Source organism: Prionailurus bengalensis, chromosome C1 (assembly GCF_016509475.1).
Source record: "Prionailurus bengalensis isolate Pbe53 chromosome C1, Fcat_Pben_1.1_paternal_pri, whole genome shotgun sequence".
In the NCBI taxonomy this organism is placed as follows: Eukaryota; Metazoa; Chordata; class Mammalia; order Carnivora; family Felidae; genus Prionailurus; species Prionailurus bengalensis.
In genome coordinates, this window is record NC_057345.1 from 30613505 (window position 1) to 30639552 (window position 26048).

The 26048-nt window shown below is 46.7% G+C and overlaps 2 protein-coding genes and 1 non-coding gene across 13 annotated transcripts in view; all 3 read right to left on the minus strand.

The window, feature by feature from the left end:
- Positions 1-6744, minus strand: part of LOC122482132 (peptidyl-prolyl cis-trans isomerase E-like) — a 34616-nt gene extending 27872 nt beyond the window's left edge. For both annotated transcript variants that reach the window (XM_043578677.1, XM_043578676.1), the window contains exon 1: positions 5962-6744. In XM_043578677.1, the coding sequence (XP_043434612.1) occupies positions 5962-6123 (162 nt within the window). In that variant the 5' untranslated portion in view covers positions 6124-6744. The remainder of the gene's footprint in view (positions 1-5961) is intronic.
- A 1085-nt stretch (positions 6745-7829) lies between these two features.
- On the minus strand, positions 7830-23294 carry PABPC4 (poly(A) binding protein cytoplasmic 4). 10 transcript variants are annotated; one of them, XM_043578681.1, is made up of 16 exons: positions 22102-23294; positions 19136-19329; positions 18256-18371; positions 16873-17012; positions 16429-16523; positions 15624-15761; positions 14937-15032; positions 12696-12968; positions 12250-12337; positions 11987-12106; positions 11397-11483; positions 11175-11302; positions 9708-9801; positions 9461-9591; positions 9181-9240; positions 7830-8137 (listed from the first exon to the last, which is right to left on the minus strand). In XM_043578681.1, the coding sequence occupies exons 1-16, from the start codon at positions 22292-22294 to the stop codon at positions 8120-8122; spliced, it is 1971 nt and encodes a 656-aa protein (XP_043434616.1). In that variant the 5' UTR covers positions 22295-23294; the 3' UTR covers positions 7830-8119. The 10 variants fall into 10 exon arrangements, with proteins under 10 accessions (XP_043434616.1, XP_043434620.1, XP_043434619.1 ...); XM_043578685.1 differs by having other exon boundaries at positions 9138-9240; positions 12035-12106; positions 12265-12337; positions 22102-23201; XM_043578684.1 differs by having other exon boundaries at positions 12035-12106; positions 22102-23201.
- Positions 14542-14676, minus strand: LOC122482363. The gene has a single exon (XR_006297148.1). It is a non-coding gene; the product is annotated as a small nucleolar RNA SNORA55 (small nucleolar RNA).
- Positions 23295-26048: the final 2754 nt, after the last annotated feature.

Here is a 26048-nt window from a genome sequence, read left to right on the forward strand (position 1 = left end):
TTTTAAAAGTCAAGATCAGCACTAAATGCGAAAGAAATAGTATTGCTGGCTGGTGGGGGACATGTTTGATGAAAAAGTAACAGAAAACATGGGTGTACAGGAATATTATCCAAGAACAACTGACACTTGGGTAGATAGGTTTTTTTTTTAAGTTTATTTACTTATTTTTAAGAGAGAGAGAGGGAGGGAGGGAGGGGCAGAGAGAGAGGGAGAGAGAGAATCCCAAGCACGCTCCCCACTGTCAGCATGGAGCCTGATGCGGGGCTCAAACCCACAAACCATGAGATCATGACCAGAGCTGAAATCAAGAGTCGTGCACTTAACTGACTGAGCCACCCAGGCACCCCAAGATTTTAAAAAAAGTTTTGTTTTGGGCCTTTTCATGAAAACTAAAAAAATATGAAATAGGATTCCTTAATTAGTAACATTTAAGTTATAATTATAGCTATGCTTTGTTCCTAGAAACAAAGATGAATCAAGTACTAATTTTACTTATAGCAATTAAGAAAAAGACTGAATGATAGCATGAAATACCCTTATTTCATATTTAATCATAAAGACTGATTATAAGACAAGAAAGGTTTATCATAAAGATAAAAAAAGGGGAGGGTAGAAACATGTAAGAGTTTTGTTGTAGGCAAAATAACACCCCCCCCCAATGGTGTCCACATCTTATTCTCCAGAACCCGTGAATATGTAATATTATATGGCAAGAAGGAAGGAAGGCTATCGCTCGTTGGTCTGCTGACCTTCAAATAAGGATATTATACTGGATTATTCAGGTGCTCCCAGTGTAATCACAAAGATCCTCTAAATGTGACAAGGGAGGCAGGGGAGTTAGTTTCAGAGTGACTCAGAGTGAGAAAGACTCACCTGGCCACTGCTGGCTTGAAGACAGAAGGGACCAGAAGCCGAGGAATGAGGTCAATCTCTACAAGCTGGAAAGAAACAGACTCTCCCGTAGAGCCTCCACAAGGAATGTAGTCCTGCTCATGCAGTGAGACACATTTTGGACTTAAGACTTCCAGAACTCTAAGATAATGAATTTGTGTTGTTGTTAAGCCACTAAATTTTGGTAATTTGTTACGGCAGCAGTAGGAATTTAAACCACTTTTCTTTGAAGCACTCAGCCTAACAAACCTTACAGGTTTTCTCTGGTTTAACTTTACTTAGAGAGAGCCACTTTTGAGCCATGGCTCAAAAGTTTACACTTTGTTGACTAGAGCCAACCACAGCAGTTTTCCATGAAACCCTGTCTTTTATGCCAGATTCACAAGTTTACCTTGCAATCCTTTTACACTTTATTTGCAGTATATTGCCCTGGACTAGAGGCTGGCAAACTTTCTGTAAACGGCTAGACAGTAAACATTTGTTTGTAATTTTTTTAATGTTTATTTCTTTTTGAGAGAGAGAGAAAACGAGTGGGAAAGAGACAAAGAGAGGGGGACAGAGATCCACCGTGGGCTCTGCACTGATAGCAGAGACCCCTATGTGGGGCTTGAACCCACGAACCATGAGATCATGACCTGAGCTGAAGTCAGACGCTTAACTGACTGAGTCACCCATGTACCCCTAGACAGTAAATATTTCTTTGTGGGTCAAACAGTCTCTACTGAATATGCTTTTTTTCCCTTTTTTTCCAAAACCCATTAAACATATAAAAAACTATTTAGCTCATGGGCCATACAAAAGCAGGCTGCAGGACGGATGTGGCCTGCAGTCTGAATTTGCTGACCCCTGACGTAGATACAAAAGTGTCAGGGAGAGGGGCGCTGGGGAGGCTCAGTCAGTTGAGTGTCTGACTCTTGATTTTGGCTCAGATTATGATCTCATGGTGCATGGGATTGAGCTCCATGTTGGGGTCTGTGCTGACAGCATGAAGCCTGCTTGGAATTCTCTCTCTCCTTCTTCCTGCCCCTCTCATGCTTGCTCACTCACACACGCACGCGCTCTCTCTCTCTCTCTCTCTCTCTCTCTCAAAATAAATAAACACTTAAAAAAAAACCCCACAAGTGACACCTGGGTGGCTCAGTCAGTTAAATGTACGACTTCAGCTCATGTCATGATCTTACAGTTCATGGGTTTGAGCCTCGCATCGGGCTATGTGCTGACAGCTCAGAACCTGGAGCCTGCTTCAGATTCTGTATCTCCTCCCCTCTCTCTCTCTGCTCCTCCCCCACTCATGCTCTGTTTCTTTCTGCTCCCAAAAGTAAACATTAAAAAAATTTTTTTAATAAAAAAACAAAAAAACACCAAAGTGTCAGGGAGAGACTCACCAACAAAGATGGTTGGCATTTATGCAAACATTTAAATAGGAAGGATTTCTGAATAAGAATTCATTTCATAAGTAGCCAGTTCACAGTAAATACTTTCAAATAATGACAACTTTTGCTTCCTAGATAACTTGAGACTGTGGAAACTGGAAACACAATATGCACCTGAGGGTCCCATGTACTGTAAAGTAGCATCAAAAAATAGCTTCAGTAAAAAGCAAAGAGTCTCAGCCATATCATGTTGTCGATTGCCGCTGTAGCATCCTGCTAAGAGAATCTAAGAGTTCATGTGTGTAGTCCAACTCTTCCTGTGGTTAGCACTCAAATAAAAACTCAGTAGCACACACATGGAAAAAAACCCCACACTTTCCCTCCTTCCCTCCCTAGATTATATGCATTTAACAAAGTGTATGTACTAACTGCTTATTAGAGCTGGTGATGTAAGGATGTGTGCTCAGGCACAGAAACCTAAAAACACACAGGAGACAGGAACCAGCAATGCAGGCTCTAGAAGGCAGAGACAGATCTCTGCAGGATCTGTCTTTCACATTCTGACTACATGAGGGGAGCTATGAGCCTGGCTTGGTGAGCCTTCCTTCAACCGGAACTTCTTGTCCCTTGGCAACTGTCACCACCAAACCAGGGTTTTGGGGGTTGAATCATATCCCCCAAAACTTCAGGTCTGCCCAAATTTCAGAATGTGACCCTATTTACAAATAGGGTCTTTGCAAACATAATTAGTCAAGATGAGGCCATACTGCATTAAGGTGGTCCTAAATCCAATCAACGACTTGTATTCTTGTAAGTAGAGGAGACACAGACACATGTGGGGAATAAGGCCATGTGAAGATAGGGGCAAAGACTGGACTGATGCAGTTATAAGCTACAGAATGCCAAGGACTGCCAGGAGCCACCAGAAGCTAGGGAGGGAAGGATTCTTCCCTAGAGCTTTCAGAGGGAGCATGGTCCTGCCAATACCTTGATTTAGATCTGCTAGCCTCCAGAGCAGGTACAGCTGTAAGAATAAATTTCTCTTGTGTTAAGCCAAGTTTGTGGTAGTTTGTTATGGCAGCCCCAGGAATCTACTACATCCACCCAAATGGAGAGTGGCACCTTTTGTAGCCAATGACAATAGGCAACACCAAATACTAAACAAGGAAAATTTCTTACCTCTGCCAATTCAAACTCAACAAGAGCAAATCCTTGGTGCTCTTCACAACAGCAGATCGTTAGTATGTGAGCAATAGAAGGAAGCATGCCATATCCAGACGCCATTTAAAAAAATGAAAATCTAGGGGCGCCTGGGTGGCTGAGTTGGTTAAGCATCCAACATCAGCTCAGGTCATGACCTTGCGGTTCACAAGTTTGAGCCCTGCGCCGTGCTGATGGCTCAGGGCCTGGAGCCTGCTTCAGATTCTGTGTCTCTCTCTCTCTTTCTCTGCCCCTCCCCTGCTCTCACTCGCTCTTGCTCTCAAAAAAAAATAAACATTAAAAAAATTTTTTTTAAATGAAAATCTAATTTTTAGGGTTTCCTTAGTTTAGTCAACAGGGCTTCCAGAAATATTAAGGTTATTTTGTTCATTTGAAATAAACATAGCTGAATAGTGAACTAAATTTTTAAACTTTGTAGTATCCAATTCTACCACAACAGAATTTAAGGCTTAAGTTACTTTCCAAGCATTTTAATAACTTGTTTATAAGACATACAGAAAGTAGACAAAGTTGTTTACCAATTATTCATTCCAACTGAACACCAAAGGAGGACAGAGCACTGACCTCACTACAGCGTTAAGTGATTATTAGTGAAGGAGCCTCATGCTTGTCCTCAGGAAAACATTATGTTAGCTGGCAGAAAGCAAGGGCAACAAGAGTTACTAATTTATAGAATTCAGGGATAGACGAGCCCCCAATGGCCAGTCTTACTGTTTTATTTAAGAAATGAAGAACTCAGAGAGGTATCAACCCAGAATTAGTGGCACAGCTGGTTCTAAAACTCCTATCTTAGAAAATTACAACCAAGGATCAAATAGAAATATGCACCATAACTACGATACCAATTTTTTTTTCTTTAAAAATTTTTTTTTTTCAACGTTTATTTATTTTTGGGACAGAGAGAGACAGAGCATGAACGGGGGAGGGGCAGAGAGAGAGGGAGACACAGAATCGGAAACTGGCTCCAGGCTCCGAGCCATCAGCCCAGAGCCTGACGCGGGGCTCGAACTCCCGGACCGCGAGATCGTGACCTGGCTGAAGTCGGACGCTTAACCGACTGCGCCACCCAGGCGCCCCACTACGATACCAATTTAAGGGAAACTCCCCCAGATGAGCAGAGTCCAAGGCCCTGCCACTGTTGCAGCTGAACTTTCCTGCTGCCTGCTGCTATTTAAAATCACAACGGCCAATAAGGGAGGTCTGGGCAGCAGGTGTGGTGGGGTATAGCTACCCAGCATGGGGGTGTGAAACATTACTCAGACCTTTCAAGATTTTTCTAAAACTAGCTTCCTACTGAATCTTACTATGCAGTTTATATATTAAATGATCAAATATCAAAGCCCCCAAATGGTTCCAGTGTGGAGAAAGCCTTTCTTCAAATCCAACAAACTGTCAATCTAAATTTCAGCCCATAGCCACACCAGCATCCTGGCCTTGTTGTCCTTGGAGCATTCCTTTTCCATCACCAAGATCATAGTCACGTTGACCTAGAGAGACATCCTCCTGAACTTCATTACATATCAACCGTAAACAATGCACATGACTTAAAATTCTTCTCAAATTCTTTTCCTGACATTAGGAATCTGAACAAGAGAGACACTGAAAGAACTCACCTGTTTCATAATCCAGGGAAAACTAATTATCCATGATGTCTCCAAACAGAAATAAAAGTAACACGAAGAACTTTGTTGTCTACCTCCTCTGCCAGCCCACCAGCAAAGAGGAAGTGCCTTCTGAACCAGTGCCCTCCATACTCTTGGTACAGATGCTCTGTTAGCAAGACAGCCACAGGGAGAAGAAGGAGTCCCCAGTCTTTTAGGTATACAAAATGACCGGTGAGGTACACTCTTCCCCTATCCCCCTTCAGACTTACATCTAGCCCTTGGTTACTGTGATAGGTTCACTGCCTCCAGTTTCACAATCTCTTCAATAGTTCCTAGAATGATTCCAAGAAAGTGCAAATCGGATCACATCACTATCCAGCTTAGCTTAATAGTCTCCAAAAGCTCACCAACGCCCACAGGACGGAGCCCAAATTCCTTGACACGGCATATAATAAGACCTTCATAAGGTCTGAGCCTTGCCGACCTATCTAGCCTTCCTCCCTGAACGCAAATCCCAGATGTTGGACTACTTCACCTCTCCGGGCTCTTTTCTTGCTGCTCTCCATTCAGGCCACAGCTTTATTCATGATCTTTCAAACCCAGCTTTGGCCTCTGCGCTTCAGAAAGTTTGCCCTCACCTCTCCTGATGGAGTGAGTGTTCATTCCCCAAAGCCCTCAGCTCGACCCTCATCAACATTGTCTATTTTATGGTCACATCATGAGGCTTGCCAGCCCGCGCGGTAAGGCTGTTCCCAAAACTCCCCAACTATTCGGTGAATTCCTTCCTCTAAGGGGTCAGGGCTGCGGAGTTTATGGAATGAATGGGCTTGAGAGTTTGGAATGCGGTCTGAGGTCACAATAACAGATCTTACCAACTCTCCGAGACCAAGATCATAGAGGGAAAGGGCTCTGGGCAGCGCCAGGACCAGCAGAGCCGTCAAGTCGCGGGCGCTGCTCACAGGCTGAGGGGGCAGAGCCACAAGAGAAACCCACGCTAGCTCGGCAACGAACAACACGGTCTTGTCGGCAGCCATCTTGCTCCCTGGCTCTTCCGCCGGAAGCCGAAACCAGGCCCCGCCCCCGGACCCGACCTCGCGCTCGCTGGCGCAGCCGCTGTGCTCCTGGCCAGTGGCCTGCGGCGGATGTTTGGAGGGCACTCAGAATAGAGATCACAAATACATAGCGGCATTAACTGGGGAAGTCAAGAAATAGAAGAATATACTTTAGATCCGGCCTTTATTTCTAATTATTTTAATGCCAGTGTAACATAAGTGTTATATTCGTCTCAAATGTAAAATATAGTGATTCAATAATTCCAAATATTGCTGTGTGCTCAAGATAAATGTAACCTTGATCCCCTTCACCCGTTTCACTCATCCTTCCACCCATCTCCCCTCTGGTAACCAGATTGTTCTCTATAAAGTCTGTTTTTGGTTTACCTCTTTATTGGTCTTTGTTTCTTAAATTCCGTATGTGAGTGAAATCCTAGGATATTTGTCTTTCTCTGGCTTATTTTGCTTAGCATTATACTCTAGTTCCATCCATGTTGTTGCAGACAGCAAGATTTCCTTCTCTTATGGCTGAATAATATTGCATTGTATATATACACGACATCTTCAGTCGTACATTTGTCGATGGACACTTGGGCTTCCATATTTGGCTATTTTAATAATGTTGCAATAAACATAAAGGTACGTGTATCCCTTTGAATTAGTATTTTCCTACTCTTGGGTAAACACCCAGTAGTGTGATTACTGGATCATAGGGCAGTTCTATTTTTACTTTTGAGGAACCTCCTTACTGTCTTCCATAGTGGCTGGGTTACCACTCACAGTGCATTAAGGGTTCCAACTTCACATCCTTGCCAACACTTCTTGTGTTTTTAAATAGGCTCTATGCCCAACGTGGGGCTCAAACTCATGACCCTAAGTTAAAGAGTTGCATGCTTTACTGACTGAGCCACCCAGGTGCCCCAAGTTGTAGTTCTTTATATATTTTGAATCCTAAGCCTTTTTTAGATGTCATTTACAAACATCTTCTCCCATTCAGATTGTCCTAGTTTTATTTCCTTTGCTGTGCAGATCAGGCCTTAGTTATTTAATTTAAAGTGAAATCAGACCTTCAAGAAAATGGGGAGCCTGCTAAGAAGAATATTCCAAGCAAAATGATACCTTGGGTAAGGCCCTGAGAAAAGACAGCCTGCCAGGTTTCAAGGAAAAGGAGAAAGTGTTCTGGAGGACAGTGAGGGCAAGTAGACTGGTTGACCTTGGCCAGGTGAGAATTGAGGACTAAAGGAACCACAACACACTTAGGACTCCAACACTTGCTTGCTGTTGCCACTCAGACCTAGCCACCAAGCCTTTTCCCAGTGCCAGAGGAAATCTTAGCCGCATAATCAACCGAATGTAGGAAAGGGGACCCACAAACCCCAGCTAACACATCCAAGGAGGAAGGGGCCGGGTTCTGCTGATCTCCCCATACAACCTTCATTCATGTGCCAACCCCAACCTGTACCCAATTCTCCCATGCTAGACTTCTGTTCCCTGTAAGTTAAATGGAGGTCCATTATAAAACTCCTCCCACAACAATGCAACGGGACAGTTCTGTATACCTGGCTAACTCAAAATAGTCTGTTTATAACCATCAGGAAAGGATGATAGGCTATACATACTAAAAGTTACTTCCAGTGATAACTGAATTTAACAGGGTAAAACTGGTCAGAGTGAAACAGGACAGGCAGTTTTATGGAGATTTTTTTCTTTATTGAGAAACTTAAGACTTGGGTACATCAAATAAAACCAATTTCTGGGGGAAAAAAATCAAAACCCACAATAGAAAAAAAAAGTTAACACTGTCTGGGCCATAGCAGAACCCAGAGAATATATTCTTTTAATTGAAAAATTCTAGGTGCTTCATAATTGACCTTTTGATACAAAATGACCTATTAAATTTCCAATTTGTGGTTCTTGGTGTTGAGGTCCATAGGACACGCTAGAAATCTTCAAACCTTGAGCTGAATTCCAGGAGGGGTTATTTGGCTTTTGAATCCTGAAAAGAAAAGCACCAACACAAATAAATACATAATCAGAAAAAGCACAGAGATTCACTGAAATCTCTGGCTTTATAGAAGGTATTGTAGAAAGCGGTGCTTACTGACATGTGGGATGGACGATTGTGTTGGGACTGTCCTGTGCATTGCAGGATGTTTTAGCAGCATCCCTAGCCTCTACCCACTAGATGTGAGTAACACATCTCCAGGTATGACAACCAAAATAGGTCTCTGTTGGCAAATGTCCTCTCAAAGAGGCACCCGTGACTCAGAGTCACCCACTTTGAGGCTATGTACTTACTATACAGCCCCACCCCGCACCCTTCCTGGCCATCCTGTACCAAAGTGATGGTTCACTTGCTTAAATCCCCAATGAAAAGTGTTCAGGCCTTTACCATATACCCTTTTCCCTTGCCTCTGCCTATTTGGTTCTCTCCTTCCTCCACCAGGAGAGGCACCCACCAGTCCCTGTCAGAGGTCCTAGTTAAGCTTCACTCACTCTGCAGATGGGGGCCATGGGCTCCAGGTCCAGGAATTGACTAAAACCACACCCTGTAACTGTAGTCAGGTGTGTCTGCCTCTCCCACCTTACACAGGGCCTGTGTCCGTTGTGTTCTCAGAGCTAAGCAGTGGCTTCACACGCAAGCTCACCTCACCAACCTTAAGCCAAACCAGGGAGATGTTCATAGAAATGAGGCTGTGGGATCAGATTATGACAACACCTTGTATATCCATCTAAACAAAAAAAGTCATTCTTGAAAAAGATCTAACCAGGTGCTCCTTATGGAGAAAACTGCCCTGTTTGCTCCTTATAATTTACAACCTGTTCTCTCTTTTCTCCAAATTAACTCCTTCAGATTACAGAAAATACTCGGGTGACAGCCTGCCCAAGTTATCAGGTTAAATAGCAGAAACATGGCTCTATATGCTGCCCCTAATCTTTTAGGAAGATCTTCACAAGTCAAAACCATTGCAAAAAACAAAAACAGCCAAACATACGGTTTTTCCTTGTCTAAGAGGTAGCAGCAGCAACAGCGCCCACCTTCTGGGCAGCTTCTTTCTTGGCATGATGAGCCTGTAGAACCGCCACAGCTTCATCCACCTGTGAGGAATCTCCAGGTGGTCAGTGACATCTGAGGAGAGGCCCTCCACCCCTCCCTGGTGCCCAGATCCAGTAGTAGGGACTCCTGGTGCTGCCTGCTCTTCCCAATACCCACCCCACAAGCAGCCTTCCGTTTCTCTGCTGAACCAGGATGCCAAGGCCACCCCTCGTCCTCCCAGGCGGAGCAAGTGAAAGCCGAAGGGTCTAGAAACCAGCTCACCTTGGAGCGGAGAGACTCAGGGGACTCCAGCATGTGCAGCAGCTCAGAGTTGTCAATCTCCAGCAGCATTCCTGTGATTTTTCCAGCCAGGTTTGAATGCATGGTTTGGATGAGTGGGAACAAACGTTCTCCTGGGGGAAGAATATTTAATTAAAAACCAGGTTGAATCCCAGTAAAGAATGGACACGGGTATCCAGGATAGTACCAGGTTCTGGCTCCCTCTTCTGCAAACACATGGGTCACTCACCCAACATCTGCTTCTGTTCCTGGGGGGGTGCTGCAGCCAACATGGAGGCGGTCAAGGGCTCCTGCCCCTGCACATGGACCGCAGGCTGGGGTGCCTGGGAATCAGGAGAGGCAGAAGGTTAGCATCAAGGAAAGGACATTTGATGGTCATGAGCCTGACCATTCGCTCTCAAAGCCTACTATGTGAAAGAGAGAGAGGTGGATGTCCTTGCTGCCAAGGAACTAATCGCGGTCTTGGGGAGGAAGGGGTTACATGAGCAACAGCAGGGTACACAGCATAAACAAAAAGCAACTACAATGAAAACAGCATGCAGGGCACCTGACGGTTAAGTGTCTGACTTAAGCTCAGGTCACAATCTCACAGTTCATGGGTTTGAGCCCCGTGTCAGGCTCTTTGCTGACAGTTCAGAGCCTGGAGCTTGTTTTGGATTCTGTGTCTCCCTCTCTCTGTCCCTCCCCTGCTTGTGCTCTCTCTCCCAAAAGTAAACAAAACAAAACAAAACAAAGGAAACAGCATGCTATTAGAAGAGAAAAGAAATGAGTAAGAAAATAAACCTACAAGTCTCAACAATTATCAAGTGATTCCATTTATAATTATATCCCACATCACTTTACTATACCAAATGTTTTTAATGTTTACTTATTTCTTTGGGGGGGGGGGAGGAAGGGAGGGCACATGTGAGTGATCAGGAAAGGGGCAGAGAGAGGGGATCCAAAGCAGGCTCTGTGCTGACAGCAGAGAGCCTGATGTGGAGCTTAAACCCACGAACCGTGAGATTGTGATGTGAGCCGAAGTAGGACACTTAACCGACTGAGCCACCCAGGCACCCCATATCAAATGTTTTTATTCTATCAAATGCTTAAGGACTACCAACATACACTGTCAACGCCAGTCACAACTCTAAAAGTAGGGCCCTGTAGGCAAAAGCTACATAAGCAAAGTTCTGAGGCATCTCCAATTTAGAGAGCATGAAGTAGGAGGAGGCAGCTCAGGGGTCACAAGGCTAAGTGTTAAGTGTGGCTCCTCTAAGCAAATTACTACTGAGTTCTGGGTCTAATCCCCCAACCCCAACTTAACATCTCTGAAACTGAATGTCTCCTCTGTAAAATGAAATTCTTTACTGCCTTAATGTACCAATCTTACAGAGAGGCTAAGCATCAACTCAGCCAGTGGAAATGAGAAGCTCAAAGAGCTAAGCGAGCACACATGTTGTAAAAAGGAAGGCAGAAGCACCAGCTGTTTCTGAGGCTGGGGCATTTCTAAGTAAATTATTATGGGGGGGAAGGCTTTCCAGCCCCTTTCCCTCACAGTAAAGAAAGCCCCTAAAAGGCAGCGTCATCATAGAAAACACAACACCCTGACACAGAGCAGGCATTAATGGCTGTTGAAGGAATCAAAGCAAAGACCTCTTTTCAACCAAATGCAAACAGGGCAGATCCTTTCAGCATTCCGTTTGGTAGACCTCACCTGCAGAGGCTGGATGGCAGGGTGAGGGCTGCGGACACTGGAAGCGTATTTATAAGGTGCGACAGCCCGAGGAGCAGCAGCAGCAACAGCAGCACGAGGTGCTAAGGTCTGCACAGCTGTGGGAACACCTTAGGAAAAGAATAAGTAAAATTAAAGCCAATCAGTCTGGGCAAAGACCCGTCAAATCCCATCTTTCCCCATTCTGTGTGCATCCAATACCACCTCCAGACTGGCAGCTGTCAGTCAGCCCTTGCTGGGCGGCACCAGCCCCACCAAAGTCCATAGCCAAGCGGTCCGGGCACTCAGACCCTACAACAGACCAGCAAATGCACATCAGTGTCGGCAGCAGAGGTCCAACTGGCCACGTCCCACGGAAGGAGCAATTCCAAAGCATGTTCACACAACACATCACACGTGGAGCCACTACTGCTACTTTCGAGGAACAGCCAACAGATAACATACAACTCTTCCCGCCTCTTGGAATACAGGACACATTCTGTAAACAACAGTTTCCTTCAATCTCCCAACCCCACCCAAAAGAATAGGCTGCCTCTGTAGTCATCCAGCTAACAAGCATCTATAATTAACCTTTTTCACATGAGTCACCAATGAGCAAAAAAATCTTAAGTCACCGACATAGCCCTAGAACTCCCATGGTTTCTCTGCTCTTTAAGTACCAACCAGAGCACACAGCTAAGATTACAGAACCAGAACTGGAACATGAGCCCAACGAAGTGACCAACTCTGGGCAGAAGCTAGTCAACCTGACTCCCTCCTCCCCAGGCCACGCTTCTCAAGGCCAGTTTGCTCACCGACTCTCTGAGCAGTAGTAGGGAGGCCACGAGAGGCCGGAGCATTACCAGTTGGAGCCAGATGGCGAAGAGCTGGACGAGGCCCAGACTGGCGTATAGCACTTGGCATTCCTTGGAAGCCTGGTGAAGACAAAAACTGTGCATCACTAATCAAGCATATGGACCACAACCTAGGCTGTGCCTCAGAGGGGGCAAGGAGGAGAGGCGGGGAGACCAGAATAGGTTTATCCTGGGTGACCAAGTCACCGTTCCCCACCACCTACCTTGAGGTCTCCCACCTTGCTGCCAGCGTGGATTAGGCCTCATCTGTGCTAACTGGTTAGGTGTGTAATATGGAGGTCTTCCCTGAGCCTGCAAGAAAGAGCATCCGAGCCCTTTTATTTGAAGGGCCTGAATCCACATGAAAGATCTCATCCTACTGCCAGGCCCAAGGCTAATTAAACAGAAACTCTCTACTCAAAGGCGGGGGTGGGGGGGGGTGGGGGGGGGCGGCAGCCGCAAGGCCAGTTAATGGGGATTCTTTTATTTTAACTCTGTGGGGGGCAGGGAAGGAAGAGGGAGGGAGAAGAGAAATATCTTCATTTTCATGGGTCCTAACTCCAACAGTCTGAACTCCAATATCCAAAACCCCTCTCCCCCACCACCACAGGCTGCCGGAGCAGTTGTCAGGGGGCAGGTTCCAAAGATCCATGAACACAAGCAGACCCACCTGTGGAACTGCTGGCACAAAGTAGCCACCGGCTGCAGGCTGGAACTGATTTAAGATGGCATTGGCAGGAAGTGCTCTCATTCCAGCCACCCGCTGCATATACTGGTTGGTCAGGTGAGCCTTTCTCTCTTCCTTTCTCTGGGCCAGGGCGACGTACAGCGGCTTGGAGCCCACGATGCGTCCATTCATCTCAGTGACCGCTTTGGTCGCCTCTTCAGGAGATGAGAAGCAGACAAAGCCAAACCCTTTGCTTCTCCCATCCTCCAACATTACCTACAAAGGGACCAGCTACTTAAGGAAAAAGTGTTCTATGTTGGGGGACAGCTATTAAGAGTCAAAAACCCTGGGTCCTGCTGCAAGAGTCCCCAAGTGTAGGATAAGGGTTCTCAGCCTTGTGCCACGATGTCCCACAGGCCAATTAAGTCACAACCTCTAAGGACAGGACCTAGGCATTTTCACTTTGTTAGATCTCCGGGTGATCCTAAAGTTTCCAAACACTATGACACAGCTAATGGTTAAACCAGGAACTCAAAAGATGTTTCCTGATACCTGAAGCATAGCTACCTTTGGCTACCCACTAGAAATCTGGGCAGTGTCAAGCTATTTACTTGCAGAACTCATCTGCTCAAGACCTTGGTGCACAAAACCTTCATCATTGCTTATCAAGGTTAGGATATGGTTTTGAATTACCACATGCGGGCAGGAATTACAAAACCAATGACCATCACCATTAATCCAACAGCAGAAAGATGGCCAGCTGGGAGAGACAGCTGGGATTCTCGTCCCAACTCTAATCTCTAAGCTGCGTGACCTTAACATTTACTTGCCCTCTGTGAGCCTCAATGTCCATGATGACCTCTAAGGCAAACTACCACAAAACCACATGTCTACTGGTTCTCTTCCCACATACAGCTAGTCATTCATGGATAGCTCTTTATCCTCACCTGAGAAGGTGACTTATTGCTTTCCCTGGTCTACATCCTCAGAAATAATCGGTAGCAACAGGACGAGGTATGCTTGGCACCATTTTGTGTCTTAGCTCGCTGCCTGGACAGCCTCCTGAGGTGGAGGACATGAGAGTAAGGATGTATATCAACCCAACATCTTTCTACCAATGAGATGGGCCAACACGGTGTATGAAAACATGACACCCTGATCTTGAAAACAGGGGCTGTGAAACTTGAAAGACCCGGTTCTTTTGTTCTTTTCCTGCCAACTTAAGCACTATGCTGATAAGCAAGGAGAGACCATCATTCTTCACACTGATGGAAGGCCAGTGAAGGAAGTGATAAGAGGGATGGGCCAAGGAAACAAGGAACCCGACAGGGTGGACTCTGGTCAACTCTGCTACAACTGATAATGTTCCTTTGACAACGCTCCCAGGTTGTGCACGACTTAAACTAAGGGCCAAGACAGGGTCACACCAAAGTCTTTTTACCAGACCACTTGGCCTCTTTCTCATCCCTGAAAAGACTCTGACACCTGCTGCACCTCTGCTGAGCAGGAACAGCGTGTGCCTCAAGGCTACAACCCAAAACTTTCACACGCCATCCACTCCCATCACACCCCCCCCACGGACCAAGGACGTGCGGCACACCATCCTCTAACGAGTGTACTCATGCTCAAGGACTCCAATTCCTTATCTCCACAAGGGGGTTCATACTCACTCACCCTGCTGTATCAGTTGATAGGACTATCAAAGAACACCAAGCAGACGACACACATGGCAAAATGTGGAAGAGTCATCTTTCCACTCCTCTTTGTGTGCCTTTAGCTTTTATAAGGCCAGGACAGAAGTTCCTAACCCCAGCTCCCAAGTCCTCAAACACCTTCATTCAAGGACAAAGTGTGTGGCAGAGTTGTAGAGACAGGCCCCAAAACAAATGGAAAACAACCCGTCTGGATTTCCTCTGCTCATACTGTTGCACCATCTGTCCCCACACCAGCACAAAGCAGCAAAGAATGGGAAAGATTCAGGTGCTTGAGGGGCGTTGGCAGGAGGGACTGCTCAGATTCACCTCCATACCTCAGTGCCTGAGAGAGATGGTGCCATTTAACCTAATGAAATTCCATTCTCCAGAGCACATACTCAGATGCGTAATATTGGAGGCCAGGAGGAATTATGCTAGATGAATATGATAGCTATTTTCAGCAACGAACACAATTTAGATTCCACTCCTTCAATGAAATAAAAAAAATTACAATTTCTACTTTCGATCTCCAAACCACAGTATAAAATACCTTAGCGCTGGTGATTGATCCAAAAGGAGAAAACTCTTTTCTTAACTTCTCATCATCAATGGTGTCATCCAAGTTCTTAATGTAGAGATTCACTCCCTGAAGCAGAGGGGCCACAGTTAATGCACATCTGTACCCTATAGATGCCCTGAGACACTGGTTCTCAAAATGTGGTCCCCAGACCAGCAGCAACCACCTCCTTGGACGCTTCTTAGAAAAGCAAATTCTCAGACCAGGACCCCAGAAATTCTGGGGCTCAGAAAGCCATGCTTTCACAAGCCCTAAAGGGGACTCTGATGCAGGCTCAGGGTTGAGACTCCTGCCGCAGTTTCTGAAGGGACCCTCAATAAGGGTTTGGAATGCTCTGACCATTGTCCCCAGCAAGGCTCTTGCCACCATTCCAACAAAAGGCAATCATTTAAGTAAAAAGAACCCACATGACTAAGAACAACAGACTGAGGCTTCCGGGAGTGAGTCCCTAAATAATACATCAATCTCTTTTGCCCTTGTTCTAGAATCACTGCTGTATCCGGTAAGTATATCCTTCCAAACCTGGGGATCTTGGGAGAAAGGAGAGGAAGAGGCAGTTTCCCAGTTCCCAAAGAGAAAGGCTGATAAACAGAAAGGCGCTCTTGTCGGGACTGCACAGTAAACCCTCAGTGGGGAGGCTGTGCTGAGACCACCTCTCACCTGATACCGACTAATTCTCTCTTGCTTCAGCTGTTCAAATTTCCGCTTTAACTCGGCCTGCCGTTCCACTTTCTTCTGTGCGCGGCCTACAAAAATGACTTTCCCACTGATTTCTTTTCCATTCATCTCTTCCACGGCCTAAAGAGGAAACACAGGTCTTAAAACCAAGACGTAGAGGCTGGGCCCTTGCCCTGGAGGCTTCAAAGTCCCACCAAACATTCGGAGAGAAGGAAATCTTTCCTACAGGGTTAAAAACTAGTTTAATTCCATTTCTGAAGCCAGCTAAGCAAATCCAAACTTCCTCATGAGTAAAAGGGGGTTACTACTTAAATGGATTATTGGTCCATATGATACAGGAAAAAAAATGGTAGTTTTATAAATACAAGCATGGCAGACATGAGCCAAGGCTGATAATCTGGCTGTAGCTAAGTCTCTCAGGTTCTCTTGTGGGCAGTGAGTGACGTATGTCAAGGGCCAGCACCATGCTTTATCTACAAAAATAGCTGCTGCCCTGTTATCAAGTCAGCAACTCCTGAGGGAAGACGGAGTCCCCTCACTAAGAATGGAAGCAAACATCCATCCTACTCTTTCAACCTACAGGGCCGAACAGCTGAGGTGACAGGCTACATGCCCGGTGCTTTGGGAACAGGTAAATGACGTATTACCATGTGAAGTCCCTCAGGCCAGTAACTGCATCACTACGGTACCCGGGCAATTCCAGTTCTTCTCTATTTACCAGCCAGGCCTGACCACACTCAGGGGCCACTTCCTGAAAATTTCTCCCCGACCCTTGTGGTACTCTCACCTTATTGGCATCCTCGTGTTTTTCGTAACTCACAAAGCCAAAGCCTTTGGATTTCCCACTGGGATCTCTCATCACCTTGACACTTAGGGTCTTACCTATTACCAAAGGACAGAACTATTAGTAACACCATCTCTACTGCAGCTCAAGGAGAGAAGCCTTCTCTAAGTGTCCAAATGAAGCCAATTCTTGCTGAACCCAGATGGGGTCCAGAAAGAGGCGCGGTGCCTGGTCTTCTAGTTCTGACCAAGCTACTGGAAAGGCCCTGGGGCTGGGACAAGGTAGGATAAAGCCAAGAGTCTATTCCTATCTACTCTGTGACCCTGTCACACAAGGTAGTTTACTTCTGGGCCTAGGTGCCCTTGTCTCTTAAACAACTAAGATCCACACGTTTTAGGTCTGGTGAACTGTGGAAGGGGGCACATGGGGCAAAGAAGCCCAACTTACCAAACTGACTAAACAGCTCTTTCAGGCTCTCATCATCCACCTCTTCCCCAAAGTTTTTGATATAAACATTGGTGAACTCCTTGGCTTTGGCTCCAAGCTCGGCTTCCCGCTCTTTTCGAGACTTGAATCTGCCCACAAACCTAAAAAGAAATCATAGGAAACAGTGACTACCCAGAAGAACAAATCAGGTTTCCAGGGGCCCAAAGGAATACAGGTTAAAGACTGACAGGAGAGGTTAAAACACAAGTCCCCATCCAACCACCAAGAGAGCAAGCTCAGAGATGCCCCAACTCCCCAGCAGAAAGAGAGAGGCAGGACTGTCCTGCAAGGATCAGTCCCAGGACTCCTGGCTCAGACCAGGGCTACTCCTACCACATCACACTGCCTTCATGAAGAAACCTGGTGACCATTATTAAAACGTTCATTTCTGTGCATCTATGTAAATGCATAGAAAAGGTCTGGAAGGATACAAACCAAACTGTTAACAGTGGTTAATCCTAGGGGTGAGATTGCTAGAGTGAACTATGAGGTAGCCTTTGCTTTTGCACTTCGCACATTCTGGTGTTTGCACTTAATGGGAAAATGTATCCACACACTGAAAATCTTTAGATCTCTTTCCAGTGATACCTTCGGAAGACTTGCCCATTGGCCACATACACATTATCAATGCAATCCATCCCCTAGTCTGTTCAACACAAAGGACAGAAATGATTTTTGCTTGTTATAGCCAAGACTTATTGTCCCTTCTCTCTCCCTGAATGGCTTAAGACTCTCTTGTCCCCATTCTGCAATAACCATACCAAAGCGAGAAGGTCTACTATTAACAGCGTCTTCTGCAATCAGAGATTTTTTCATTATAACCAAATTAAGCATTACTGTGGAGCCAGCCTTGTATGAGAAGGCCACTGAGTCATAAGTTAGCCAAGTGGAGATCTGGGGACAATTTGGCATCAACTCCTAGCAAATGACCCCACGGACAGACCTGAATCACAGGAAGGCCAAGGTCACATGGCTAGTACACAGCTCCTGGTCAGTCCAGGGCCCTCTCCACTCTGCCGCTGGCCAAGACCCCTGCTCAGAAAGGGCTCAGAGCTGCCTTCTAGCAAGCCCCAGTTGCCGATGCTCATAAAACCCACGGACGAATGATGCTTTTGAGGGAGAGGCGGCAGGCAGGCCATGGCTTGGGCAGGAAGCCCACCTTGGCGAGTCAAAAGGGCTGCCACGGCTCGGGCAGGGAGACTCACCAGCCCTGGAGTGGAGAGGTAGGAGCAGGCCACACTTGGGCCGAGAGAACCAGTAGCCGCCTTGTGTGTGCCAGTTAATACCGAGGTGGGGCCACGGCTGGCTCATGCGATGGCTGTTGCTCCGGACTGGGACACTCACACTTTGCGGTCATTGAGGAGCATGCCGTTCATCTTCTCGATGGCCTTGTCAGCAGCCTCTTGGGTCTCGAAGTGGACAAAGGCATAACCCTTAGAGCCGTTCTCATCACACACCACCTGTCAAAGACAAGGGGGGTGGCCACTTTAGCACCACTGGCATCTCCAGGTATCTGACAACCACATGACCTTCTCCTCAGAGTCTCCTGTGTCCGAGAAGCCGCTAGCCCATCCATAGTCAAAAGATAGGAGACTCCAGCAGATAAGGCTTTTCCTAATAGTGAGCACACTACAAGGGACCTAGTGATATTCCATTTACAAATGGCAGCCACTATTAGGCTGCTTCCAGTCCAAATGTTTTATTTCATTAAAAAAACATTGAGATCTGGGTGCAAAACCACCGTGCCGCAGAAAAAGTGATCAATGGCCAAGCCCACAATACAATTTCAAGTCTAGTAGGGAGTCAGATACCACCACCACACCAGTTGTACTAAATTCTCCACAAAAACAGGTGCAAAGGGAAGGAAGGAAGAGGATGAATTTATACTTCTGAGATGACTAAGTATAGCTGCCTGGAGACCAGAGGCACTGCTCTACTTCTCCCCCAGAAAAGATAAACTCTTCAATGCCCTCCAAAGGTAGAAAACAGAAAGGATATTTCAGGCAGAGGGAAGAATAAACAGAGAAACAAAAGCACCTGCTGGTTATACCGGGTTGTGACACAAGATTATCTACAGGGAACTTTTAGCCTTTGGAGCCATTTCCAGCCAATTACCATCGCCCAATATCCCATCGCCCAATTCCAAGGCTGCTCCCCATTTGGTATTTATCTTGTTTTCATGAGTCAATGATTATTCTACTGAAATCATTTAATCAATGCTTACCTTGCAAGACAGAATGTTTCCAAAAGCAGAAAAAGTATCATAAAGTGCCTTGTTATCTATAGATTTGTCCAGATTCTTGATGAAGACATTTCCCACACCAGATTTTCTCAAAGAGGGATCCCTCTGAGACCACATGATGCGGATTGGCTTTCCCTTAATCACATCAAAGTTCATGGTATCCAAGGCCCGCTCAGCTGCAAGAGAGAAACATATTTCGGTCAAGGATATAAAGCATCACTCCGTGCAGACAACTGCCACCATCCCAGGAACAGAGGACTCCCAAGACTTTTCAAGGTAATCACTGTGATAAAAGGCAACTCTATTAAAATTAAAAGGCATCAGATCCCTCCAGCCTGCGTTGCCAGTGAGGGTAGATGTTCTGGCCAGTTGCTCCCACTTCCTGGCACAAGTCTCCAGCCCTCTGGACCTGCACCCTTGTTGTGTAAAAGGGGTAGGCGAGAGCATCTAAATGGCCTTCTGGCACCAATATCAAGTCACAATTCCATACATTTGACCGAGCTCTATCAGTTATAAAGATCTGCTGCTGACCACCCATGGTGACACAGGTGGAACAGTTGTGATATTATCTATCTATTTCATAAAATGAGCAAACTTATGTCCAGGATGGCTAAACCGTGCAGCTAACTAGTAAGAAACTAATACTAGATTTTCTGATTATTTTTCAGTTAGATATTGCATCAAATTACCAACAAGCTGTCATTTAGTCTACAATCTGTCTGTCTAGGAAACAAGTGACAGAACAAAACCTGGGAACAACTGACTGGGGAGATAGCGCTATCCGTTTCTTGTATCTTCAGCCCACTTTCTTGTATTTTCAATTTCTGACAACAGAAACAGATTCAAAAGGCCTCAAAATGATAAATACTAATGGTCACACATGGAAATATTTTTATTATCAGGATGATAAAGATGAAACCGCATCTTTCTGCCTAAGCACACAGTGCAGTAGACTCTGCACCTAGTGGTTTCAGGGCCTTGTGAAGTCTTAATCTGAGTTCTGTGGAATTCCGGACTTCAAGTGCCCTGGTGCTCAGCCAAGTTTTCCATCCACTGCTTTGGGATGCTTCCTTGGCTTCCCAACAAACCCATGTGTGTACCAAAAAGGACCAGAAGCTAAAACGTACCATCACCTGTCAGCAGGAACGCTTCTCTTATTGGCGACAAGTTCCCAGAGCTGGTGGCCACTTTTCCTGACTTACGCGATGAAACCCCCAGAATCTCCTCCATGAACAGACTGCAGGGGGGGGGTAGTTCTCCTGTCTCAAGGAACCACCTCACTTATAACAGGGACAAAATTCCCTAACCCTGCCTCTCCACAAGCTCAGCTGTCCAGTCAGCCAAGGGAGTATCTCCTTTTCACCCCTTTCCAACCACCCTTCCCACCTTCTCAGGTGGCCTCATTGACTCTGGGAAGGAAAGAGGTCAGAGAAAGGGGAGACTGGGCAGCTCCGACTCAGGAAAAGTCCGGGCACAGAAGCAGTCACTTGTGATGGCTCTCTGCGATCCACAGCCCAGGACCCCAAACTGTGTCTGATTAGCAGCAAAGAAGCCATTTCAACACAGCTCCTCAGTGTCTTTCCAGACAGTGCTGCAGAAGGCAAGTCGGCTTAGCCTAACAAATCTGGCTGCACTTATTTATAGCAGGGAGAGGTCCTGCAGAGGCATGTGTTGGCAGACACACTGACCAATGGCTTCTGCTACTATCTCTAAGTGACAGGACTTTTGTTCACAAAGTGTCAAAAAGGCAGGCAACGGCCAATGTATCCACCACTCCCCCTAAAAAGGCCACACTTGGCCACCTTTGTGCCCTCCCTCTGGCCAGACACAACTCAGAGCACACAGAATTGATGGTATCAGTGCCTCTTGTCTCTCAACAAGTCCAACTCTCTGGTCTCAGCTGCAGCTCGGGCAAGTGACATTCTCTGTGTTTCATGGACAGTGAACAAAGTGTGGACAAAAATAGGGACCCAGAGATCCTTTGCCACAGAATGGCTTGTTTCCCCCAGTAATGGTGTCTACAGTTGTTCCCTTTTAATCTGAAGTCACGTGCAGCCCCTGATTAGGTTTCCTCTGGCCTCCCTCCGGCCACGCCTGCAGCATACCTCTTCACTGTTCCAAGCAAGGGCCCAGTCTGGGCTGGCGGGGCACTGCACTGGCAGTCCCAGCTGAGCCTCCCACCTCCTGCAGTCCCTTTGCCCTCTCTGGAGTCCCATTTTCTTCAAATGGGATGAAGGAAAAGGGTTTAGACAAGGGTAAGGCACTGTTCACAGGTGAGGTGATAATCCCCACCAGCCCAGTCAGTTTCCACAGTGTTTCCCCAGACTACCTGGCTACCCTTTCTCCACACTTCAGGGCTTTGTCCAGAGAGTAAAGGACCCTTCCACCCCAGGAGCAAAGCCGGAGACCCGGGAGCTGGTCTGGCACATGCAGCGCTGGTGGCGCCAATACAAGTCCCTGCTCAAGTAAAACCAACAGAATTGTTCTTCTCACTGCTTCCTACCTTCACTGAAAGGCCCCTTAGCACAAAATCAGACAGACTCAGTCCAGGGTCAAAGTAGGGGAGATGGCAGCAGCTTTAGAACCTAAAATTCTGGCAGGAATTGTGTTTCAGATGTTCTGCCTTTTCGGCAGGCCTGTGAGGGGCAGGAGCCCATACTCACTGACCAGACAAGGTTCCCACTAAAGCAGGACCATGCACACAATGGAATGACAGTGACTTCCTCCAAATCCCGTTTTACAGTCTCCTTGGGTTCCAACCCCACCGCCACCACTGATTAGCCCAAGGTCACCCAGTTAGCAAGCAATGGAAGCGAGATTGAAACTCCGGTCACCTGATGCCAGGATCCTCATTCTCAACCCCTGCATCCTGTGCTCCCCACCTCCATGGGGTAGACTCCTAGGGTCCCCTAGGATCTCACGAATTTGTGGATATAGCGTCTACTCACCGTCAGCCGGCTGCTGGAAGTTGACGTAGGCATAACCCAGGGAGCGGCGGGTGATCATATCGCGGCAGACCCGGATGGACAGCACAGGCCCCGCAGGACTGAACTTTTCGTACAGCATGGCCTCGGTGACGTCCGAGTGCAGGTCACCCACGTAGAGGGAGGCCATGGGGTAGCTGCTGGCCGCAGCGTTCATCTCCCCAGCCCCCACCACCCCGAGCCCCGCCAGGAGAACTTCTTATAGGGACCACACAGGACAAAAGGGGCTCTTCTCGGAGCCGTGGCCCGCGCCGCGGCTCACAGGTGGCAGACTGAAGCTAAGAGACGCCGGAGTAGCTCAGAGACACGGAGGACCGGAAGGAGGAGTTCAGGGACAGCTCGTTTGAGACTGCAAAACCGCAGACAAAAGGCTCTCAAAAACAATATGGCCCTCCCTGGGAGTTTGTAATTTGCAGCTGTCCTAGTCTGAAGCTCCAAATTTCAAAAAAGAAAAAAAAATAACGTATTAAAACGGGGACTCCCCTCCAAATTATAAAAATTCTTCAAGAGGCGACCAAATGGTGCCCACGGCGGCCTCCAGGACACGCGTTTCTCTATAAATATAGGCCTCGGGCTCCCGGCGGTTTAAGATTACAGCAGCCAGGGGAAGAGGGAAACCAAATCTTGGTCGGTGCCGACTCGGCAAGCCCCGGGGGCCGGGCGCGCAGCCGCCTCCCACGCCGGGCCGGCGAAGGGCAGCGCGGACACGTGGTGCGCCCGGGGCCGGCGCGCTGGGGGCGAGGGCGGCGGGCGCGGGGCTGCCACGCGGCGCGGGGGCGGCCGGAGCGGAGGCGCGTGGACGCGGGCGGGCGGCTCACCACCGGACCGACGGACGCCAAGGTGCGGCAGCGGCGGGCGCGGGCAGGCCGGAAGCGTGCAGAAGTGACTTCCCCGCGGGTTCTCCGAGGAGGATGCGCTTTTTCTTTCTCTCTCTCTCTCCCTTTTTTTTTTTTTTTTTTTTTTTTAGATTTTAAAGCGTTTTCGTTTTTTTTACTCTTTTCCTGTTTTTCCTTCAGGCTGCTGGGCCTGAAAGCGACAGAGGCTGCGGCGACCCGGGGCGGAGAGAGGCGGCCGGGGGAGCCACCGCTCCATTTATACCCGCCCGCCCCGGGCGCTGCTGGTCGAAGGGCGCCTCGCGACCTGGGCGCAGTCGTGCCCGCCCACTCGGCCCGGGGGCCCGAGGCGGGGCGGCCACGCGAGAGCGACCCGGCGCGGCCGCGCGGCGCCACAGCGACCCCTGGCGCGCGGAGGACCGTTCCGCTGGGGTCTCCGCCGGACCCAAGGGCGGCTTTCCTGACGGCGCGACTGTATACACCACCTGCCCCTCCGGGAATAGATAGAACGCCTTCAACCCACCCACACACGTAACGTCTAGGATCCGTGTGTTGCTTATTGTAAAATAAAGCTGACATGAAATAAGTATAATTATATAATAAGTGGTTCATTATGTAAATGTTTGGGTGCAAATACAGAAGACATTCTGATGTTTTCAGAATACTAGGACCTAGAGGGAGAGGTACCGAGAACCCGACAGCCACATCTGCAGTAATACCCATGGGTGATGGGATTAAGTGTTGGGAAAGCTTCCAAGGAACAAAATGCAATCATCCCTCTATTTACATGGTGGTGGCATTCCTGGAAATTTAGTTGACATTTAAGGGCGCAAAAATATTTCTGCTTGGGCGGGGGCAGAGAGGGGAATAGATTTGAAATGGGTAAAGGGAATTTAGAGGTACAAACCTCCAGTTACGAAATAAATCACGAGAATGAAATGTACAGCGTAGGAAATACCGTCAATAATATTGTAATAACTTTGTACAGTGACAGAGGGTAACTACATGTACAGTGGTGAGCATTTCATACCATATATAATTGTTGAATCACTGTGCTGTGCACCTGAAACTAATATGTCCACTACCCTTCAGCAAAAATTTTAAAAATAAAAAATACTTTGTTTCCACATAAAAAGGAATCCAGTGTAGACTTCAACAGTTATAAAAAGTTTTTTCATCCACGCGAGAATCTAGTAGGTCATTTGAAAGTCATGTGGTATATGGGACGAGTCTACATTATGTGGGACTGTCCCATGTGTTGCAGGATATACAACATCCCTTCTGCCAAAAATGCCAGGAACCACCCTTCTCATCGCTATGACAAACGAATCCAGAAATTAACAAAGGGCCCACAGACACTCCCATTGAAAATCACTGATTTAAGTAAAGCAATGAAGAAATACACATATTTGTGTATACATTCATCCAAAGCAGTGGTTAATTGGGGCTATTCTTTGCCAACATCAGTTATAGGTGCATATACCATGGTAGACAAGGCAGAGGAAGTCCCTCTCTCATGGAGAGTTAGTCCAGATGGTGTATTATATCAAGAAACATTTATGGAATACTCCTCTAGATAGATCCCCTCCTCAGGGAAGCCACTACCCTGCGGTCTGAAGTAGCCTGCCAACACTGTTAATCATTCTCACACTATCCTGTTTTGTTTTATTTTCAAGACTCTTATTAACTACCTAAAATTACATTGTTCAAATATGTGTTTACCTGCTTGATACCTGTCTTTTCCTCACTGTATATAAATTTCATGAAAGCAGGGACCTAGAACAGTGCCTAATAATGGCACACTCTAAATGCTCAATAAATATTTGTTAAAGAAAGGAATGACTAGTAGGCACTCATGAAAAAAGCCCACACAATCCCTGTCCTCACGCAGCTGGCTGTCCAGCGGCGGGGGGGGGGGGGGGGGGGGGGGGGCTTGCTACTTGTAGGACCTCGAGCAAGCAAGTTTACCTCTGATTCTCAGATTTCCAATCTGTAAGTAAACTAATAACAATATCACTTAGTAGGGTTATTGTGAGAATAAGCTAATACACATATATACACACGAGTCTTTTGTGTAAATGTTATTTTTATCAAGCTACACTTGTGCCGAGAAGAGAGGGGAGTTACCCTCATGAAGACAAGGAGAAAAGCACATGTAAAAGCCCTGAGAAAGAGTGGGTCGGAGCTGAGCCTGCAGGACTGTGGTGCAGTGGGAGGTGGAAAAGACTGCCTGCAGACCGCCTACTCTGGGAGACTTGAAACACTTTGGACTTTATCTGAGATCAAAGAGCAGAACTGAAGAATTTTAACCGGGAAGCGCCTTGGCTCAAATTAAATTTTTAAAAATACCTCTCTGGCCACAGAAAGGAAAAGGAGTAGCGGGTGGGGACAGGGAGACCTGGAAGTTATGGCCACTAAGATAGATAGTGGCTGTGGAGATAGAGAAAGTGGCTTGAATTTTTTAAAAATTTAGTATAATTTGTGATTAATTGGATATGGAAGGAGAAAGTATAGGTGTCACAGATGGTTCCCAAGGTTCTGGGAAGTCAAAGAAATTTCGATTCCCCATATCTAAACACAAGAGCATCACTTAATTGGTCTTAGAGGGGAGATATATGCAAAGTCACCAAAAAAAGCCACCTGGACTCCCGGCCTGCAAAATCCAAAGAGGACTTTTTCCAGATTAAAAGAAGCCTGGGAAGAGGCTGGACAAATTAGCAGGCCAGTCAACCTGCTGAATGAGAGAAGATATTTTCAAATGATATATCCAATAAAGAGTTAATATCCAAAATATGTTAAGAACTTAGATAACCCAACACCAAAAAAACGCCCAAATAATCCCATTAAAGATGGGCAGAAGACCTACATAGATATTTTTCCAAGAAAAAAAAAATAATAATACAGATGGCCAACAGACACATGAGAAGATGTTCAACATACTCATCATCATGGAAATGCAAATCAAAACTGCAATGAGATATCACAGTATAACCATCAGAATGGCTAGAATCAAAAAGACAAGAAATACCAAGTGTTGGCGAAGATGTGGAGAAAAAGGAACCCTGATTCACTGTTGGT

What these genes read in the sequence shown, in the direction of transcription:
- PABPC4 (XM_043578680.1), bottom strand. Translation starts at nt 22,294, where the DNA reads ATGAACGCTGCGGCCAGCAGCTACCCCATGGCCTCCCTCTACGTGGGT. An exon ending in GATCAATCACCAGCGCTAAG is followed by an intron (nt 12,969 to 14,936) that starts GTATTTTATACT and finishes GTCCCTTTGTAG; the next exon opens with GTAATGTTGGAGGATGGGAG. An exon ending in TGACAGCTGCCAGTCTGGAG is followed by an intron (nt 11,303 to 11,396) that starts GTGGTATTGGAT and finishes TCTTTTCCTAAG; the next exon opens with GTGTTCCCACAGCTGTGCAG.